We start from the raw sequence: 15856 nt of genomic DNA on the forward strand, positions 1-15856 counted from the left end.
AACTGTATTTACATCATTTGCCTGAGCAACTAGTAACTAGAACAACCCTGTGTAAAAAATAAAGGAGATAGGGTTAGTATGGTATGATCTATTCCTGATAAAACTATGCTGCTCTTTGTCATTCTTCCTTTTCTGGATCATTTATTCAATAGCATTTATGAAGCATAGCCTCTGTGCCAACCACTGTGTTAAGTGGAGGGAATACAAACAGAAAGAATGAAACCTGCGAGGAGCTTGTGTTCTAGTAATATCTCTTTAAAAATACTGTTTCAGATATAACCAGGAATCAAAGTCCAGCATCCTGGCCTACTGTTGTAGACTCTGTTATCTTCTTGTTTCTTGAAAATAAGGACAATGTTTGACCTTCCTTTATCCTGTAAAACCTCTCATTATCTGCAGTCTTTTCAACATCACAGACAGTGATTTAGCAAACACATCTGCCTGTTCTTTCAGGACTGTAGAATATCATTCGACTCCATTAACTTGAGTTCTTTGGGGTCAACTAAGTGTTCTCTCGAAATCTTCTTATGTGTCTTCCTTACCCTTAAATCAGCCAACCAGGATGTATTGATTAAGCCTTTACTGCGTAGCTGAGGATAGAAAGACAGATGTGAAATAGGCCTCTTTATCCTCCAAGAACACAAAGAGGGTGGAGGGCAGAGCAAAATGAGCAGTGTTAAGTACCCTTGTAACTGGGTTGTCATTCTATCCTGCAAATGAAAAAGTTCCCCTTAAATGTTTATCCAGGTTATTGTTCTATCACATCCAACTCTTTGTCAGCCACTTTGGGGCTTTCTTGGCAAAGATACTGGAGTGGTTTGCCATTTCCTTCTCCAGGTCATTTTACAGGTAAGGAAACTGAGGCAAACAGGGTTAAGCAACTTGCATAGCAAGTAGGTGTCTAAGGCTGGATTTGAACTGAGGTCCTCCTGATTCTAGGCCCAGTGCTCTATTCACTGCTTTATCTAGCTTCCTCTTTAACTATCAGTGTATGTTATTTAACACTGCAAGTAAGCAAGAGTTATTTGCTATAATGTAGGTCCAAGTTTTGAATGCAAAGTTTGAAAGAAATGCATGTATCCTTTAGACTTTTTTTCCCTTAAGCAGAAAGTTAGGATAGTGTCTAGAGCCGAGACTGTAAAAATAAATTTTCTTCTTAAGTACAAATGAAGAATTTGTGTATACTGTTTTCCTTTCATTACTGGAGAGAACATAGAGAGGCAAACCACTCCAGTATCTTTGCCAAGAAAGGAAATGATATCTTCTTTTTTGAAGAAGCTGTTATCACTTTTGCTAGCAATTTAAGATTTGTAAATTTATATATACATAAATGTGTGGGCACATATATGTGTATGTGTATATATATATAAAATTTGATCCTCATAAAAACTCTATGAGATAGGTGTAATGACTAGCCCCATTTTCCAGATGAAAAAAATGGGGGCAGATGGAGGTTAAGTGACTTCCCTAGGATCACACAGCAAGGAACTGTTAGAGGTCATTTTTGAACTCAGATCTTCCTGATGCTAAATACAGAGTTCTTACCCACTGTATCACCTACCTAGCTGCCTCATGAAGTTGATTATTGGGAGAAACTCAGTGATGCGGGACTATTTTCAGAGATTAAGAGAAGGTAATTGTAGTTACAGTTATAGTTTGAGATGACTTGGGGTGATATTTCTCACAGAAAAAAGCACCTTAAATGATTATTGATGTCTTTATGTTATCATTGCTTACGTTGTTAATCAACTTATGGTTAGTTCTTTTGATATTTGAATACAGCTTAGTGGTTTTTATATATAAGCAATCATTTGTGGAAAAAGAGGTTTCTCCAGTTTATTAAAAAAACATTATTTAATGAATTATGGGGAGATTAAAACTAATTGATGAGAAACAGGTAATAATTTATTAATTATTAAGAAAATATTAAAAAGAAACCACAGCTGGATCATTTTAGAGATCAGGCAAGACTCAAATACAAGAATGAGGGTTAACCTAAAAGAAGTGAATGTGGCCGGTCCCGGGAACCTTAAACTTGCTGCACACACAAACACACACACACACACACACACACACACATGCACACACATGTATATCCTTTGGATACTTCTCTTTGCAGATGATATCAGTCTAATTTATTAAGCCTCTTTGTTTAGATATGTGATTGTGCAAAAGATTGGTATAACAACCTATCCAGCAGAAAAAAAAAAAAACAAAAGGATAAAAAATGACTATTTTCCAATCCATGATAAGAAATTAGATGGTTATTCCATTAAGTTAATCCTCTGGTATATACTATTATAGTACCACAGCTAGATGATGAGCTGGGCCCAGAAATGAACAGAAGAAAGAGAAAGTATTCTATTGCATTTGGAAGCTTGTACAGCACTTTCAATGATGCCAAGCTTTTCCCTGGAATGAAGACTCAACTCTTTTATACAAAATTTCTTCCCAAGAAGCTATATGGTTTTGAATCTCTTAACACTATACTCTCTAAAAGAATCAAAACTGACAGGGGTTAGCCAAAGTGGGCTGAAGCACATTTCTAGCAACGACCCACATGCAAGAAGTGGAATATAAAATACAATTGAAGAATCATATGATAAAAAGGGAAGTGGGTCAGTCAAATAGCAAAAGGAAGGGATTATAGATGGATAGCCCTAGTTCTACACTTTTCTTCCCCCCAGTATATAAAGGTCCAGAGGAATGTTTCCAGAAAATTGGAAGATCTATGGAAGAGTATGGACAAGAATTATACAGGATGAAAAGGTCTGAATGGATTGTGATCTACATCAATGGAGAGAGAGAATACTCACATCCATGAGATCACAGATACATTAAAGTATTGTGACGAGTGCTGAAATTGTTCTGAGGAAACAATTTAATACTTCTATAGAGAAAACCATTCTGAGGCCTTCTTATTGTATTTCCTCAAGGACCTTGTCATTTTTACTCTTTGTTTGAGTAACCATTTCTTCTGCTTGATTGTCTTTTTCTTCAGCACCTGAAATCTCAGGTGGCTTCCCATGTTCCAGGACCTCAACAGTCCCATAGGTCACCATTGACAAAATCAGTACCACAAGTACTATATATAGCTTGATGTTGACACACAAAAATGTGCTGTATCCAAAAGCAATGACAAATCCGAGGGACTCCCAAAGGCGGTAATTGGCAAAAGCAGCTTCCTTATTCTTCATAAATAAAACTCCATAGATTGCTGCAAGAAAAAAAGAAAGAAATGGTAAATTTGTCCTGAAACCATGCTATTTAAAAAAAATTTCTGATACTAAGAACCCATACATCACTGTTCCCCCAATATTCCCATCAAAGTGTATGTAAGTGTGTGTGTGTGTGTGTGTGTGTGTGTGTGTGTGTGTGTGTTTTAAGTAAATCTTCCATTCTGGTACTGGAGCTAAAACAAATTACTACTATATATTCAAGTTATTTTTTCTATGTTTCTCTAGAAGTGAAAGATAATAGCATGCTGTTATTAACTCATTATTATCTGGACCAAATATAATATTTCAAAAGCAAGGACAAACAAAAGAAGCAATAACAACATTTAGCAACACCCACCCATCCATTCATTCACAGCAGTAAATTCAAAGATCACCCACATGTGTTCTAATTCCATGTTTAAATACTCTGAATTTCCTTTACCTGATCACAATCTTTATCTTTGTGTCTTTCCCTATGCTTTACAACCCAGCATCCTGACCCTTTGTGCCCAGCCATAGTTTTGATGCTTAGGTATACATATTATATTATTCTACCCTTCAAAAAAAGTCGCATTCTAAAATAATGTCTCATCTCCTTTAGAAGACTGCTGGCTGCTAATTTAGGATAAAGGGAGCAAGTTTATTTTCCTTACTTGTGAGAAACCATGAAGAAAGTCTTCTCTGGGAGGGTAAGAGGTGCTTATTAAAGCTTGGAACTCCTATTACTTTGCCAAACTCAGTCTTTGTTTTGAAAGCAAAAATTAATCCACCATTTAACCCAGACAAAAACAGGTTGGTTGACACTATAGACAAGAACTAGTAGAATTGGAAAATCAAGTTCCGTGAAAAAGAAAGCACTAAGAACATGACTTATTTCTTCTATAAGATCTTCCTGAGACCACCAACATAGACTGATAAGACCTCTATAACTCTCTTAAGCCTTCCTCTTTTGTTATAGTGATGCTACTCCAAGGTTACACCATGACTTACTCTAGGAAAATTCTTTAAAACAGAAGAAAGTTTTTTATTATTTTTAAGGGATGGGACAAAGGACAAGAGGAAAAAACTGTATTCTCTCGCAGGGTTATAGTGATTTGAGGGGAAATAGGTACAGAAAGGAAGAGACTGACAGTTAGAAATCAGAAAGAAGTACCAGGTTCTCTTGGAACCTTATTTGAAGTTTCAGTTCTGATGAAAATGAAGGAGAGGTAGGTAACATTTATAAAGTGCTACTCTTATAGTATTTCTTTTCATTATCACAACAACCCTGGGAAGTAGGTGTTATTATCATCCCCACTATCTTAGCCCCAAACCATCTTTCTTGCCTCATGGGTTATTGATTATTCCTTCTTCCATAGTGTATGATAGAAGCAAACCCTCCTCCATCTCTGTGCTTCTGTCTTGGCCATCTCCCATGCCTGGAATGTCACCCCACCTCATGTACTCCTTATAGAATCACTCTTTTTATATGACTTTAAGGTTTGCAAAGTGCTTATCTTACATGTGATTTCATTTTAATTTCACAGCAGCCCTGTTATTTTTTATTTATAATAAAAACGTACTGTTATTATCCCCATTTGAGAGAGGAGGAAACAGAAATAGAGGAAGTTTAAGTGACTTGTCCAGGGTCACATAGCTAGAAAGTATCTCAGGGAGGATTTGAACTTGGATCTTCCTGATTCAAAGTTTACACTATCACTGTATCACATAGCTCTCTTTTCTCTGGACTTGAAGGAGATGAAGAGGAAGACCTTATCTTATCAATTATCGACTCGTTTCTGTTTGAATGAACATATGGTGTCTAAACACTGGCACATAGCAAATGAACTTTTATCCTTTTGCTTTCATCAATATTTCTGAAATAGTGGAAACGAGCCCTCTCTTTCACAGCTCTCAGACACACCTTCCTGAACAGAAGGTTGTTTTTCCTCTCCTTGCCTTAGGGCACCTGCCAACAGACTACTTAACAGTTGTGAATTTGGCAGCTGTGCAGTCTCAAGTCTTAAATGCCAAAAGCTTTTGAGAATTATCTAAAAATAATCAAATAGTGCAAAGTACTCGGATTAGTATACTCCTGGGAACATTGCAAAACTCTCTCGTTTCTTTTTTTTACAGAAGTCTTTAAAATTCAGTCCAAAAACAGAAGCAAAGAGAGGGAAAATTTAATTGAGTCGAGAGCCTTTGTTTAATATTGCATTGGTTATATAATTGGTTATATATAATAATATATAAACATCCTTCATAGTTTATAGAAGCTCAAACCAAATACAATAATTATTTGGTTTGTTACTCAACCTAATGTTGTGGGAAACTTGATTTTTAATCTAAGATGCTGTTATTTGTAAGCCCAATGATTGGTCTCCTTCAGTGATTTCACAATTAAACCAAAATTTAAATTGTGTGAACAAGTCATACCATTGAGATAAGATAAAGCACTTCCTTGACTCTCTTGTTCTGGCCACCAAAGCACAGATTGTATAATGTGAAGAGATGGGGTTATGAGTTTAGGGACCTGAATGACAGTTGAGGCTCTGCCATATGCCCAGCTACTGAAATCAGCCATATCAGTCAATCAATAATAAATAACATTAAACTCTTACTATATATACCAGGCATCATACTAAATGCACCACATTTAATCTTTATGAAAATCAATTGCCTTATGTGTCAGATGGCTGTTAGACTTGATTTCTCAGGTCCCTTATATCCCTAAAATGTTGTGATTCTTTGGTTCCAGAAATTAGTATTCTATAAAAAAGGACCTCAGGAAGGGGAAGAAAGAGAAAAAGTGACAATTATTGTGGAATCTCTGAATTAAAATTTCAGACAGGTATTTTTTTTAATTTTTTTTTTTTTTTGCTTTTTGGAGGGCAATTGGGGTTGTGACTTGCCCAAGGTCACACGGCTAGTTTTTATGTTAAGTGTCTGAGGCCACATTTGAATTCAGGTCCTCCTGACTCCATGGCCGGTGCTCTATTCACTGCACCACCTAGCCACCCCAAGACAAGTATTTCTGAAAAAGGGAAAAATTGGAAAGTAATAGTAAAAAAAGGACACTGTGTCCTATGACTTGGATAGGACAGTTAGTTAAGAGAATGGGGTATAGAGTTGATGCAATAGAATTGATTGGTGAGGTAGACTGGAAAATGTATGGCAAAAAAACAAAGGGGAAGAAGATCTTTCTTCTCCTCCCTCCCACAAACTGAAAAGGATAATCTGTTTTGGATACGAGTTTTGGCCAGAGGGAATCTTCTGATAAAACAGAGGAAAGAACCTTTTATCCTCTTCCATCTAAATTGCCACTGATTTCTAAGGAAATGTGGAAGAGGAAAACTAATGAAGAATTATTTTTACCCATTCCTAGGAAAGTATAGCTAGGAAAGTAGCTGATGTAATATAAAAGAGATTTGTGGGGTTGGTAACAATATCTTACACATAGTAGGCACTCAATTAGGTTTGTAGAATGAATAAGTAGATTGTCCTCAGATTCATAAATAGTCCAGCCTCCGTTCAATAAATAGCCAGAAAGAAAAAAAAACAACAACCCTATTTTGTCAAGTTGCTATGGAAAGGAAATTCCACTGGGTTATGTTATGGTGGCAAAAGAGATAGACAAATAGGAGAAGAAAAGGAAGTTTTAAATAGCATAGATCTCCAGTTTATTTGTCTCTCTCTCTCATTTTCCTGGATGGATAAGGAATTGAAATGTGAAAGACATCAAATTCTGCCCTAAATAGTGGGGACACAAAAAAAATTTCATCATAAGGGAAATTTTGGAGACTTGTCCTACGAATTCAGACACTCAAATGGATTTGTGATCTCACTGATTTGAATGTGTACTGAAAAACACATTTAATATAATAAACAGAGAAGTCAGATTTTTGGAGCCTGTCCCTTTAGCAGCTTATTGGGCAATGGGATATTTTAAGAAGGCAGTTTTGTAACTTAAAGGCAACACATCAATCCATGAGTGTTTCCATGGCAATTTTGGCCATCTTTTATTAGCTATTAGAATGAATGAAGAGATAAAAGTTGTCACATCACACTCCTAATGCTCCAAGGGCCAAAGGAATTCCCAGAGCTCTGTGAGGTATACTAAGCGACTGATTCCACAATTACTCTACGAGGGGAATCACCTTTCCCAATTTTTTATTCACTTTACTTCTTCCTGGAGATTCATCTCTCAGTTTGTAATTGAGAGGTGATGACTAGAAAGGCAAATCTAACACGATTGAATCTGTTATATTCAATTATAGATAATACCTTTACTTTGTTTTCTCTTTTAAAAATCATGGAGATGGGGGAAAAAAAGGATTGCAAATCTGACCTAAAGACTAAAATTATGGAATGGTAACAAAAGTTATATGCAATTTCTGATGCTATATTGTGTCTACTCATTTCTTTTTTAATGGACACAAACTTACAAATATAATGGGATAGATATTAGAAAGAATAAAGTGAACAAAGTTCAATTGAGTTATTAAGATATTATTTAGAGATAAGACAAAATATAAATTGAACTAATATCATAGCTAGAATGCTATTAATAAAGAAACTTTTTAAAGTATGATATCACTGTTTTCCAAAAACAGAATTCTATTCTATTCAAATTAACACCAGTAAGATTTAATATTTCTTAGGAGCCCTCAATTAATGCCCAATTGGTCAACAAGTATTTATCAAGCATGTGCCATATTCCAAGCATTGTGCTAAGCCTCAGGGATAAAAAAGAAGACAAATGTGAAGCAGTTCTAGACCTCAAGAAGTTTATATTGTATTGGTGGAGACTAAATTCATGCATAAATATATATAAATACATATTAATACTAGTTATTGGGACGGGGGTGTACCAGCAGCTGGGGGAATCAGGAAGTCACGTTTGAGTTGAGTTTTGAAGGAAGTCATATTTTAAGAGTTGGAGGTGAAGGGGGGTACAGTGAAATAGAATGCTGGACCTGGTGTCTAGGAGACAAAAGTTCAAATCCAGTCTGAGAAATTCACTAACTGTGTGACCTTGGAAAAGTCACTTAACCTCTGCTTGCCTCAGTTTCCTCAACTGTAAAATGGGGATGATGATAATAATAGCACCTACCTCTTTGGGTTGTGAAGATCAAATGAAATAATATTTGTAAAATGCTTAGCACAATGCCCAGCATATAGTAAGTGCAATGTAAATGGTAGCTGTTATTATTTTTGGTATCATTATTATTCTAGTCAGGAGAAGGTTGTAGTGGAGGCAGCCTATGCATTGGAGAAGGGAGGGACTTGAGTCAAGTAGACCAATTTGGATGCTACTGCAATCATCCAGTAGAAAGGTGAAGAGGGTCTCAACAAGATCAATAACCATGTGAAAAAAGGTGACAAATGTCAAGAGACATGACTAGAATCGATAAGATTTAGCAACTATTTCTACAGGTGGGGTGAGAGAAAGTGAAGAAACAGAAATGATTCCTAAGTTGTGACACAGTAACTATCCCATGTCAAACCAAAATGATTCTTCTCTTTATAATCAAGCTTTGACTTTTGATCCCTTTATTTTTGCAAGTCTAATGTTGAAGATTTCGACACCACAAAATTAATCCTGTAATCCAGATAATTCAAAGAAAAGAAGATCAAAACACTGGTCTCATACAGTGTATGTGAGTGAATTTTTTTGGTCTAAACTTTATGTGCATTTACATTCACTTTTAATATTCCTGAAAAGGAATAGAGACGATCTGTGATTTCACTGATATAGTGAAGCCATAGGTGAAGAAATTCCATTTACCAATGAAGATCAGCACTTTCTCTGAAACTAATAGACCGAAAAAATTGCCTTAAGGTATTAGGTGACTTGTCCAAAATCACATAATGGTATGTGTCTGAAAAGGACCCTTAATCAAGACCTCCCTGACTCCTAGACCAGTATTCTCTTTACTAAATCAGATTGCCCCTCTAGTCTTTGCTTAATGAAAGTAAATCGAGAGGAGTCAGTGAAGACAGAAGCCACATGTATCCTTCCCCAACAGACATAACACCCACATATGTGCACATATGCACGCACACACACACACACACACACACACACATGCACACACAAAATCTAGTATAGACCTGGGAGTGTTCAAAAGAAGTTAAGGCTATTCCAGGAAGTCAAAAGGCCACTTTAGAAAGAGTGGAGTGGCAAGAATGAAAGAACTGAAAAGGACTTCAGAGATTATTCAGTCCAAACCCTTCATGTCACAGAAAAAGTGAGTTCTGCAATGGTTAAATGTCTTATCCTAGGTCATACAGCTAGTTAATGAAAGGAAAAGGGTAAGCCCAAGAGCCTTTTTGAAATGTATCTAGGATTACAACACATAATACTCTCCTACCATATAATCCTGGAATGCCATGAATAGATAGCATTTTCACATAATTTTTCTTGTTGCCTAAAGCAATACTTAGATAGTTTTCCAGTATTGTGAAAACACTTGCAAGAAGAGTTTCACTCTTGGACCAGATTATGACATCTAGTCATATATGTGTTTGACCTAGTGTTCTGTATAAGAAACTTCATTTAAAAGCTCAGTCCAGATTTATGACTAAAACAAAAATACCAATATCTAAGGGTATGTAATAAATTGATTGGTGTCAATTGTGTCTGCTCTAGGGAAGTCAAAGGTTCTTTGTTATCTGATTTGTTTAGGAACATAGAAGGCAGTATGTTCAAATCTTGAGAAAAGGGAGAAGCCAAAGATCAATAGATAAGTCGTGGAACTTTCGAATTCAGAGAGATCAAAATAACAATTTTTTTTCTATCATTTAGTCTAAATCCCCTCTCTATTAGACTGGGGAAAAACTGAAGCCCCATAGAGTTGAAGCACCCGGAATCACACAAGTAGTAAGTATTATAGCCAGTATTTAGGCTTCTGGCTTCAAGTACTGTAGAATACATTGCAGATTTGCACCCTTTCAGGCAGAATTAAGAAAAGTAGTAACTTACCACCTCTAAGGACAATGCTTTTTCAGCAACCCAAAAGGTGACTTTACACAAGGACATCAGCAGATGAACAATATCAAAATCTGATTGATTATATATTTTGCATCTAAAGGTAGAGAAGCTCTATACAATCTATTAAAAAAAACTGGAGCCAATTGTGGCTTAGATCATGAGCTTCTAGTTGCAAAATTTAGACTTAAATTGAAGAAAGTAGGAAAAACCATCAGACCATATAGATATGACCTTAAATACCATCCCTTATGAATATGAAGTGCAAGTGATAAGTAGATTTAAGGGATTAGATCTGGTATATCAAGTGCTTGAAGAGCTATGGATAGAGATTTGTAGCACAGTACCAGAAGCAACCATGAAAAACATTCTAAAGACAAAAAAGAAGAATAAAGGAAAATCGCTGTTGTATGAGGCTTTGCAAATATCTAAGGAAAGTGGTAGGGAAGGGAAAAAGGGAAAGAAACACTCAAACGCAGAATTCAAGAGAATAACAAGGAGATATAAGGTTTTCTTAAATGAGCATTGTAAAGAAATAGAAGAAACTAATAAAATAGGAAAAAACAAGAGATCTCTTAAAAAAATTAGAGATATCAAAGGAACATTTCATGCAAAAATGGGCATAATAAAAGACAAAAATGGTAGGGACTGAACAGAAGTAGAAGAGATGGCAAGAATACTCAAAAGAACTATACAAGAGTGAGCTTAATGTCACCAATAACCACCATGGTGTGGTTACTAATATACAGCCAGACATCCTAGAGAATGAGTGAAGTCAAGTGGACCTTAGGAAGTATTTCTAACAATAAGGCTAGTAGAGGTGATGGAATTCTAGCTGAGTTATTTAAAATCCTAAAAGATGATGCTGTTAAAGTGCCTCACTCAATGTACCAGCAAATTTGGAAAACTCAACAGTAGTTGCTGGATTGGAAAAGATCAAATGATATCCTAATCCTAAAGAAGGGCAATGCCATGTGGTGTTCAAATTAATGGACAATTGCACTTATTTTACACATCATCAAGGTTATGCTTAAGATTCTGCAAGTTAGATTTCAGCAATATATGAATCAAGAATTACCAGAGGCAGAGGAACAAGAGACCAAATTGTCAACATTCACTAGATTATGGAGGAAGCAAGGAAGTTCCAGAAAAAGAAAAAAAATCTACTTCTTCTTCATAGACTACACTAAAACCTTTGAGTGTGTGGGTCATAGAAAAATGTAGCAAGTCCTCAAAGAGATGGGAGTACTAGATCATCTTACTTGTCTCCTGAGGGACCTGTATGTAGGCTAAGAAGCAACAGTTAGAACCAAATATGAAACAACTGACTGGTAAAGGAGTACCACAAGATTATATGTTGTCACTTTATTTAACTTACATGCAAAGCACATAATGAGATATGCCAGGCTGGATGAATCAAAAGCTGGAATTAACATTTCCAGGGGAAATATCAACAATTGCAGATATGCTGGAGATACCACAGAATCTATTCTTTCAAACTGTGGTACTGAGGAAAATTTGAGATTCCCTTGGACAGCAAGGAAATCAAATCAATCATTACTTAAAGAAATTAATTCATACTATTCAGTGGAAGGTCAAACACTGAAGCTGAAGCTTAAAATATGTATCATGAGAATACAGGACTCATTGGAAAAGACCCTGATGTTGGGAAAGGTTGAAGGCAAAATGAAAGTGTCAGTAGAGGATGAAATAGATAAATGGACAGATTTTGGGAGATAGTGGAGGACAGAAGTACGTGGCATAGGGTGTCACAAAGTTAAAAATCTAGAACTTTGACTTGTAAATAATTTTTTAAAAAATATATTACAAAGAGGCATGAACATCATCATACACAGTCCCTCATTTTACTGTTGTATGGAGCTTAGCAAGAGGTATTTTCCAGTTGCTCATAAAATAACTGCTTTTCTTGGCCCCTGTGTTTTCATGAAACTGCTGGTTTTGGTGCGTCTATTGTCAGCAATGGACTTTGCACCAGTTTTTGTTTTTTTTAAGAATAGGAAACTTTGGGGCGGCTAGGTGGCGCAGTGAGTAAGAGCGCTGTAGTCGGGAGGGCCCCGGATCAGTTCTGGCCTTAGATACTTAACACCCACACAAAATAAGTGGCCGTGTAACCTTGGGCAAGTTACTTAACCCCAATTGCTTTAAAAAAAAAAAAAAAAGAATGGGAAACTTTAATGCTGCAATGCACTTAGGAAAAAAAAGTTCAACTCTGTCTCCTGGCTGAGCAACTCATTTTCATATACATATATATATATATTAATACCATGATTCTGAAGATGCAGAAGTTATTGCCTAAATATTATTCTATACATTTCCACTTGATGTTGGTACTTAATTTACAATGTAATTATTTTGTTACAGCTTTAATTCATTGGCAATTTTGGAAGCAATATTTTTAAAAGTTATGGATGTTTCTGATATCTGCTTGAAGCAGACGCCATTCAGTGACAGTCTTGGCAGTTTGCATACCTCCATTTCCCACTGTACAGGTTTTCTGCATGTCCATCTCCATGGACACAAAAGAGCAAGAACCACTCTTTCTGTTTATAGTCGCAGTTATTGGCATCGAAGACTTTTCGAATATACTTCATCATGAGATCCATGAAACTGGTGGTTTCCATGTTCCAGGTAAACCACAGGGAGCAGGGCTTTGCCTCTTTTTTTCATCCTTGTGCTCAGCTTACATGTTGCAACTTGAACCCTCATATCTCCTGTTCCTCTCATATTCAGTTGGGAGCCTTCTTGTGAGTTTTTCTGGTAATTTGCTAAAAAGATTAGAGCAGCCCCTGCTTCTGGTCTGGGAGAGTGGAGTTGCCCTATATGACAAAATGAGCGATGCTGGTGGGCCATTGTAAGTTGCTGTTCACTGCTCCCGGGGGGCTGGCCAAGGGGAGTGCTATGATTGACAGCTCCTCTTGGGAAGCAAATTTGATCAGGAGTAGTTGCACTGCTGATACCATGTATTGAAGCAACTGTAGTTCTCTGATCAGAAACAATGCTGTTTTCTTTGTTATTCTGGGTCACTGAATGTCTATCTGCAGTCGTCCTTTCACTATAAAATAAGTGTTCCACCCTGCATTCCCACCAGATGTTGAATTATTGCTGGGAATAGTGGCACTTTTCTTCTGTTCAAGAATATCTGCCTTATTTGGATTATTTGCATTACCCAGCATGGGACTAGCTGGTACTAATCCCTTTTCTCCAACAGCACTACTGCTGGATTTCCTTGGCTGAATTCCTTTTTTCTCTGTAGTGCTGGTCTGACTCCTTTTGGGGTACGTCACAACTGGAGGAATGGATGGTCCAGCATGATCACTGTATCATCTTTACTCCTGGCTTTAAGAAGAGCTTCTTTGGACTTAGTAGTGAGAAGATTGTCCCACCCTATTATTAAGATTCCTGCTTGGCCTAACCTTAGCAAGTGTAAGATTGCTCCTGGAACTTGAATCACTAGCATCCAGTTCTGATGGTTTTCTGCCCAACAATAAATATGTGGCAATGATTTCATCATATTTCATTTTAATAAGAGATGCTTGAATTTCTTCTTGTAAATAACTTGTTCCCACCATAATATCTATCCTTTTCTGGTCTGAGATGTCTAGCTCTGGTTCTACAATTGGTTTAAGTTCGTCTTCCTCATGCCTTGCATTGATGTATTCATGATTTGCTCTAGTGTGACTCTTTTGGATGCATTTAGCACCAGGAAATGTTTGAGGAGATTTTCACAATCCATGGACATGTAGAAAAGGATTCTGTATTTCCCCCTTAATACTCTCTCAGTTCCTTTAGGTTCTGTCCATCAAAAGGAAGAGAATCACTAACAAGAGTGTAAAGAATAACACCTAGGTTGGGGCGGCTAGGTGGCGCAGTGAGTAGAGTGCTGGCCCTGGAGTCAGGAGGACCTGAGTTTGGATCAGGCCTCAGACACTTCACACACACACACACACACACACACACACACACACACACACCTAGCCGTGTGACCTTGGGCAAGTTACTTAAATCAAATTGCCCCCCAAAAAAAAAAAAAAAAAAAAAAAAAAAAAGAATAACACCTAAGCTCCAAACATCCATTTCAGATCCATTGTATTTTTTGCCCTGGAAGAGTTCTGGAGCTGCATATGGGGGACTACCACAAAATGTGTCCAGATGGCTTCCAACAGTAAATTCATTACTAAAACTTAATGAATGTTCATATCTGTACCTAGCAATAGATTTTCAGCTTTAAGATTCCTGTGAACAATATGCTTTTGGTAGCAGTACTGCGTTGTTGATACTATCTGTCTAAACTTAGCTCTGCTCTCCTTTTTCTTCATTCTTCCATGTGCAACCAAATAGTCAAACACTTTACCTCCACTTGCATACTCCATGTATGTACAGTGTTTTTTTTCATTTTCAATTACTTCAAATAACTATGTTTGGATGGTTTAAAATCTCCATTATTCTTACTTCTCTGAAGAGCTGCTGTAGAATTGTTGGATTCGGTTGAGTCTTATCAATTATTTTTATTGCAACTTCTCTGTCTGTAAGGATGTGTCTTGCCAGTTTCACTTTTGCAAAATTTCCCTTGCCAATTGTTTTCGGAAGTCTGAAAAACTGAACAACCATAGCAACAGACCCTAATAACTTTAAGCTATTTTGCTATGTCTCTTTTTTTCTGAAACTCAGGAAAAAGTTGTCTATGTCACATTCTACTTTCTCTCCTCTCATTCACTGTTCAACTCTTTGCAATGTGACTTCTGGTTGTGTTACTCAACTGAAACTTCTCTCTTCAAAGTTGCCATCTATCTCATAACTACAAAATCAGAAACCATTTTCTTGATTTCATCCTTCATGACTTCCCAACTGCATTTCATCTTGTTTGCCACACTTTCCCCTTGGATGCTGTCTACTCTCTGGAATTTTATGACCCTAAACTCCCTAGGATCTGCTCCAAACTGTTTGTTCCTTTGCAGTCTCCTTTTCTGGCTTACCATACCCTCTATGCTCTTTAATAGTGGATATTCTTCAGACTCTATCATGGATCTTATTATCTTTTTTTCTCTACATATTCTCTTAGTGACCTTATCAGTTTTCATGGATTTAATTATCATTTCCATGAAAATAATTCCCTGATCTCTATATTCAGCCCTATCTCTCCCCTGAGCTTCAATCTCACATCACCAACTACCTACTGAATATCTCAAACTAGATGCCTCAAAGACATCTCAAATTTAACATGTTCAACTTACCTTTTCATCCCCCAAATCATCTTTCAAATTTCCCCATTTCTGTAGAAAGACCATCGTTTTTCCTGTCTCTCCGGCTTACATCTATTTGAAATCATGCTTGAATTCTTCCCTTTTCTCACACCATATATTCAATCAGTTGTCAAATATTTCAGATCTTATCATATTATTCCCCTCCTTAATAAACCCCAGTGGCTCCCTTTTATCTATAAGTTATATAACCTCTATGTGGCTTTGAAAGTCTTTCTGACCCCAAAGTATCTTTCTAGATTCATTGGATATCGCTCTACCTCCTACACTCTGTCATCCAAACAAACTGACTTTCTTTCTGTTCATGGCATTCCATCTCCATTCTACTTATAGAATCACGCTTTTCCTTCTTCTAGTCAATCATCATTGAACCGCCACTTTACACATAA

At 36.7% G+C, this 15856-nt stretch overlaps 1 protein-coding gene and 1 pseudogene across 6 annotated transcripts in view; both read right to left on the reverse strand.

Moving 5' to 3' along the window:
• Positions 1 to 1883: 1883 nt before the first annotated feature.
• The window catches only part of LOC138147820 (protein unc-93 homolog A-like), a 217968-nt gene continuing 203995 nt past the window's right edge, over positions 1884 to 15856 (reverse strand). For all 6 annotated transcript variants that reach the window (XM_069070422.1, XM_069070424.1, XM_069070423.1 and 3 more), the window contains one exon: positions 1884 to 3217. In XM_069070422.1, coding sequence (XP_068926523.1) covers positions 2919 to 3217 — 299 coding nt within the window. In that variant the 3' untranslated portion in view covers positions 1884 to 2918. The remainder of the gene's footprint in view (positions 3218 to 15856) is intronic.
• On the reverse strand, positions 12565 to 14769 carry LOC138147926 (MAP/microtubule affinity-regulating kinase 3-like; annotated as a pseudogene).

Source organism: Petaurus breviceps, unplaced genomic scaffold (assembly GCF_028583685.1).
Source record: "Petaurus breviceps papuanus isolate PSGF00001 unplaced genomic scaffold, PetGlider_PUasm1.0 90808, whole genome shotgun sequence".
NCBI lineage: Eukaryota > Metazoa > Chordata > Mammalia > Diprotodontia > Petauridae > Petaurus > Petaurus breviceps.